General features: G+C 41.9%; 1 protein-coding gene and 1 long non-coding RNA gene across 2 annotated transcripts in view; both read left to right on the forward strand.

The window, feature by feature from the left end:
• LOC140932063 (uncharacterized) overlaps window positions 1-288 on the forward strand; it is a 1,081-nt gene extending 793 nt beyond the window's left edge. Inside the window, exon 2 of the mRNA XM_073381724.1 lies at window positions 1-288. This exon is cut by the window's left edge and continues 162 nt beyond it. Coding sequence (XP_073237825.1) covers window positions 1-288 — 288 coding nt within the window.
• Window positions 289-1,726: 1,438 nt separating this feature from the next.
• On the forward strand, window positions 1,727-4,173 carry LOC140930834 (uncharacterized). Its single transcript, XR_012164888.1, has 3 exons — window positions 1,727-2,181; window positions 2,631-2,954; window positions 4,129-4,173. It is a non-coding gene; the product is annotated as an uncharacterized lncRNA (long non-coding RNA).
• The last annotated feature ends 2,274 nt before the right edge of the window (window positions 4,174-6,447 follow it).

Genomic DNA, 6,447 nt, shown 5'->3' on the forward strand with positions numbered 1-6,447 from the left:
GAAGGACCTCCTGGGAAGAGTGGACCCCGCGGAATTCAGGGAATGCAAGGTCAACAGGGACTTCTGGGAATGAAAGGAGAGCGAGGCATAGTGGGAATGAAAGGAGAGCAAGGAGCTGTGGGAATGAAAGGAGAGCGAGGCATTATGGAAATTCAGGAAGAAAAGGAGACAAAGGAGAGAAAGGAGAAAGCGCCAAAGAAAGTCAAGCGAGTGCAGTACCACAAACCAACTGGAAACAATGTGTCTGGAAATCAGACATTCATACTGATAACAGAAAGATTAAGGTAAATGGAATAAGAATCATTAATAGCACACTCCAAAGAAAATTCATTCCTTTTTTAATTAAAATATTTCAGAGAAGAACGTCCCCCTTCTCACCCATAGATTTTATCGGAACTGTCATCATTTGCCAACACATTCCATCGATAGCAAAATTAAAGTTTCCCTTTACTCCTTTCCTTGCTGGATAAGGACAACACAACTTTAAGCTATTCAGTACAGAGTTTAAATTAAAGGAAGTAACTTCCTGACTGCAACAGTTAGTATCAGTCATTACACAGTTGGTTGCTTTAATGTAGTATGTTTGATTCTATTCAAGGACTGTCCTTTTCACAAACTGCAGTCTAATTCAGCACTCAAAGTCTCATTCCAGGGCAACATGAGGGTCATTGGTCATTATAAGTGTAACCGGTGGTATTTCAAGTTCAATAGAAATGAATGCAGTGGACCAATGACGATTGAGGCTGTTGTTCACAACTGGTGGCCATCTTCAAGTAACCATCATCTGTATCATCATCGGTCGTTTGAGGGGTACTGTGAAAACATCGCACAAGGAACGGTTAGAGTGGATTTATGGGTAGGACAGTGTAGTGGCGTGCCCCTGGGTGATGCTTACACTGGGTATAATTCAGTGTCCCGGATAATGATTGAAGAGGTGTCTTGGCCCCAGTCCTAATAAGGGAGTCTCTAAGATACCTTGGCACTGTTTCATTTTCCTAAGAAAGGCATTTAGAAATATAGAAAACGTAAAAGCGCAAGGTGCAAAGAATTGTTTTTGATTATTTTCTTTTTAGCAGGAGCCCATGACTACTATTACTCATGGGCGGTTCCTGTTTTTAGCCCTTAGTGGCTTCTTCGTCGTATTAGATTGTCAATAGTAGACTCTGTAACAGTGTCAAAACTATAAAAAAAAAAAAAACTGTATAGCAGTGTGTTGTCAAGGGAGGCACCTTTCGTGAAGACTCAAAAAGCGGCTACTCGCCGGTGTCACAGTGATATAGGTATCTCGGCGTTTTGTACATCCCCATTCCCAAAACCCTAATGATATGGGCATCCGCTGTAACCCTAACCCTAACCATAACCCAAATCGTTAAGGCAATATGAGAGGGGGATGCCAATATCACTAGGGTTTTGGGAATGGGGATGCCCAAATCTCTGTAACATCGGTGTAGGGAACTATGAGTCGCCAGTGTACCATGAAGACGTTTTTGTCTCGCACACAACGCTCCTTCCCGTTCGTGACGAGACAAAAACTGCTGCAAGAGAGACTAGTTGGGGACTATCAGCATGTGGGACTGATTGGCAATGTTGTTTTAGCCGAAAATTTTGGTATATAGTGGAACCCATTCTCTCTTTGGTTACCATGTACACCATCAGATTGTCGATCATTTTCTTAAGTCTATAGATAAATTATGTAGTCAAACACTTCGAAGCTAAGCCATTATTAAAAGGGTCGTGACTAGAATGGATACTCCAAAATCAGGTATCCGCTCGGAGACTGGAACTGAATAAAATTATTTTTCGGCAAATCGCTCCGACTCTTTACGACCTTGTTGTGTTGAAACACTAAGTATACAAAGACTGAAGAAGGCTAAGAAGAGAATGGTTACTCCAAAATATGGATCAAAGCCTATATAGAGGTTAGTTGTTTTTCACGTTCTTTTTGTAAGAATTTAGTGCAAGGAGCAAACAATGTCTGTTTAATTACAGTACCACTACCGCGACTGCCGTGTAAAGCTTGTTCATAGCAAAGTATCTGTTTGGATAGCTCAGGATAAGGTGGATACTTCAGAATAAGAATGGCCAAAATATGGAAGTTTTGGCCATCTGGATTATTATTACTGAACTTCCCAATACAAACATGATTGTTACGTTTACAAAGAGGGTACAAATACAGTTAAGGTCAGTTAACCATCTTGTAATTTTATGGGTTAGTTGATTCCAAGTGTTAACAATAGTAAAAAAAAACATAAGGGACCTGTCATTTATTAGAGGCGGGGGAGGGCTGGTGCAATTGGGGGCAGGGTCATTAAAAATTATGTAGCCAAAAAGGGGAGGGTCACCAAAATTTTAAGGTGGGCTTTGGGGAGGGCCATACCATTTTTAGCAGACATTGCTGTTCACTTAAAATAAAAATAAATCAACAAATAAAATATATTATTTAACAAACAAGTCCCTTGCACAGTAAGCATTTTAAACTTTCATAATGATCAACCTGAACTACCCAACAACCCTACATGTACGTCTTTTTCTTGATTTGTTTTTCAACAGCAACACAATGCGAAATATGTCTTTGCATTGATCAAGTTTCTCATTAAGATATTTCAATTCACTGTTTACTCTTTTTTTAGCTTCATCAAGCCTTGTAATAACAGCTTCATCAAACGATTTAGAATACTCTTCTCCTCGTATAAAATTACCAGTCTTTGAGTGAAACAGGGTGTTAAGGTGAGCTTTAATGCGTCTATCCATATCTAATATGTTCTCTAGTAACTCACTGAGCTTCATAATGTTCGCCCTCAGTATTACCTAATCAGCTGGGACAAGAACATAATCGGTCATGTAAAATTTTCCAGCAGCACCAGGATTGTTCGTGCTCAATATTGCTTCAATGCATGAGGTGATCTTAGATACCTGTTCCTGAATGTCGTATTGGCGCCTCCCTTCATCACAAGGTAATTTAGCGTGGGAAGGGTCATAACTATTTTGGGCCATACAAGGGGGAGGGTTACATTTTTTTCTGCAGGAAATTGGGGGAGGGCATAAAAAAGTTCACTTGGGAAAAAAGGAATTGCACCAGCCCTACCCCCCCTCTAATAAATGACAGGTCCCTAATTTACTTCAGGTCATACTTGTTGTAGCTTGGTGATCACTATTACAAGCGCAGGCAGACATATGCTCAAGTTACAAAAAAAGAATAGTCCTGCAGATTGTATTAGTGTAGTGTCTCTGTATAGCTCTGATATAGGACCTGGAGCCTACAGTGGCAGATCGGAACCTTCAGATAAGAAGAGGAGTGGGCCAGGGGGGGGGGGGGGGTGGGGAGGATTCTCACCAGACCTTAAGGTGGCAGGAAGGAACCACTCATTCAGACCTTAAGGTACGGAGGAGCTCAATCTAGAAAAGAATTTTCTTGGCACTGTTGTCCTCAATTTGATCTAGAAATATGGAGGGCCGGGGACCTCCCTAGATCTACTGCTGGCCTCTGCCAGCCCGCCCATCTTCACCTTCCAACTTTTTTACATTTACAAGAAACTCTAGTATCAATTCAAATTATTTATCCTAAATATTAGGATTTTTGCAAAATTATTTATAGTTGCTTTTTTGCACTCGATTTTGTTTTGTTTTTTTTTTCACCAAAACTCTCTGCCTTCCATACCCTATTCCACACTGAACTTTCTGACAACAGTCCTCAGCCACGTGGTACCATCATGGTGTTGAAAAGTGTGGAAATAGATCCTGTTGATCCTGGGATGAATTATTTTTCTTTTTCTTCCCCCTTCCTCCACTCAAGGGGGGAGGGGGGGAAGGTGTTTTTCTTCCCCTCCCTGTGACCTATTACCTATTTCCTTGATTGCCTTTTGAGCTCCTGATGAGACAAGACCTTCAGCATTAAGCTGGTTATGGGCTATTTTTTTGTTTTTCACTCAGTATGGTGAGCTTATCATAAATTTAAAATGGAATAAAAATGATCATGCAGGTATATGTTGCAGTTAATATTTTTATTTCAGGTAATTTTTGTTTTTCCTTTGTTTCAAAATCATTAGCATACATTACCATACCCAAAAACAATGGAAAAAAAAATTAACTGAGATAAAAAATTAACTACAACATATATCCATGTTGCAGCTGTAACAGGAGGAGGAGTTGGAGGTCCGGAGGGTATTGCAGTCACCCTTGTAAAAATTTATCAGCGATCGCGCCGCGATCGCGCCGCGATGACCGCAATCGCGGAGCGATGGCAGCGCGATTGTGCATATCGCGGCGCGATTTAGATTAATCGCGCCCGCGATAGCGACGCGGTGATCGCGATCGCGGCAAGGTTATAGCGATCGCGACGCGGTGATCGCGATCGTGACGCGGTGATCGCGATCGCGGGGCGATGATTTTGATCGCGGCGCGATATCAGCGATCGCCATGGAATTGAAGTAAATCGCGCTTGCAATAGCGACGCGATGATCGCGATCGCGGCGTAGTGATCGCAATCGCGGCGTGGTGATCGCGATCGCGGCAAAGTTATAGCGATTTCAACGCGATGATCGTGATCGCGGGAAGATGATCGCGATCGCGGTGCAATTTTGAAAAATCGTATCTGCGATCCCAAGGCCCGAATTGCGATGCTGGCGATGAAATCGCGATTGCGGCGAAGTTATAACGATCTCAGCCCGATGATCGTGATCGCAGGAAGAAGATTACGATCGCGGCGCGATTCAGAAAAATATTATCCGCGATCTCAGGGTCACAATGGTGAAGATAGAGCGATCGTGGCGAAGTTATAGCGATCTCAGCGGAATGATCGTGATCGCAGGAAGATGATTGCGATCGCGAAGACAGACAGTTTTTATTTTAGCTCGATGATATTAAACGCTATGCAGCTTATGGGGTCGTGCGATTTTGAAAAATAGTATCCGCGATCGCAGCGACATTGTACTTATCGCGGCGTGGTGATCACGATCGCGGCAAGATTTAGTAAAGTCAAATCCGTGATTTTTTTATGTCAGGACTACGATCCCGGTTTGGTAATCGCGATCGCAGGGGGCATTGTACTTACTGCGAAGCGGTGATGGCGATCGCGGTGCGATTTAGTTAAGTTGTAATCGGCGATCTTCGAGTGCCATATTGCTCTCGATCGTGGTTCAGTAATCGCGATCGCCAGGTGGTGATCACGATCAATTCTAATTAAGTTCGCGTCCGCAATCTCAGTGCCATTATCGCGAAGGAGATAACCGAGGATCACAGTTATCGTCGCGATTTCTGTTATAAGTCAGTCGTATGGTTATTATTCTTTTTGAGCTCTCACGTCTTTTACGCCCCGTTTAGTCTGGTTTTTAGCTCGTCTTGTTATTCCTTATCGCTCGTGACTCGTTAGTTGTTTTTTTATAACTGGTTATATTTAATTTGGTGTTATCAGGGACCGCCTTTCCCGTTTGTTATGGGCCGTAATTCGCACTGCGTTTGCCTTTGCACCCTTTTTTACCACCCGTTAGTTGATTCACACAGTGCACTGACTCTAAGATTTCATAATGAAAGAACTTAATATTTTCGTTATTGCTTTGGAAAACTAATCGAGGCTAGTATGCATCCTTTGGCTTACTAACAGGCTTTCTAACTTTCCAGATGGCTTTCAAACTACCGGGTATTTAGCCTGTGCGAAAACGTACTCGTGAGTCTCGAATGTTTCTAAGTGTCGAAACGGCGTCGACTCTCAGGCTCTATGCCCAAGAAACCACAACCGCTCTACTGCTAAGCCATTCCTGTTTTCCTAATCCCTTGGTAATTCTAATCGAAGATATAATACTTTCAAACGATTATATTTAGAAAAAAGGATTTTGAAGAAAATCAAAAAAACATTCTTGCTGCCGTGCAGCTTAGACCCTTCCCGGCTGCCGGGCATATTATTTTATTTTTGTAGTCCATTTTGTTGTTCTTCAAAACTTGCGATTGTGAAAATTATTAGGGCAGGCAAAATAGTAATAATATTATGATAAAACACTGGAAAGTTAAGTAACTAAAAGACTACAGAAATATATCAATATCGGGAGGTCGAACATTCGGAAAAACTATATATAAGCTTATAATAACAGTCATTTTCAGTTTGTTAGAACTTTATCGGTTTCTAGAGAAGGCACGGTTTTCCTTGTGTTTTTGACCAGAGTTACATTAGCAAAAAGCTAGGAAACCTTTTCTCGCTCACCTCTAATTGAGTCATTTTAAGCCCAAGGATGAATTTCTGTTACGCTCCAGGCCTTAAGCTGCTGTATATAAGGTTGTAATCAACATGATTTTTACTTAATGGTCCTTAATAACAGAAATGAATCCTGCATGTACGTGACGGTTTAATCCAGAGTAATGGGGTGCGATCCATTCAACCAAAATTCCAACCGGTCCGACCGGTTTTTCGAAACTTTTCCGGTTGGACCAAACCGATCCATTGAGTTTTGGACCGAA

Source organism: Porites lutea, chromosome 3, assembly GCF_958299795.1.
Source record: "Porites lutea chromosome 3, jaPorLute2.1, whole genome shotgun sequence".
Classification (NCBI taxonomy): Eukaryota; Metazoa; Cnidaria; class Anthozoa; order Scleractinia; family Poritidae; genus Porites; species Porites lutea.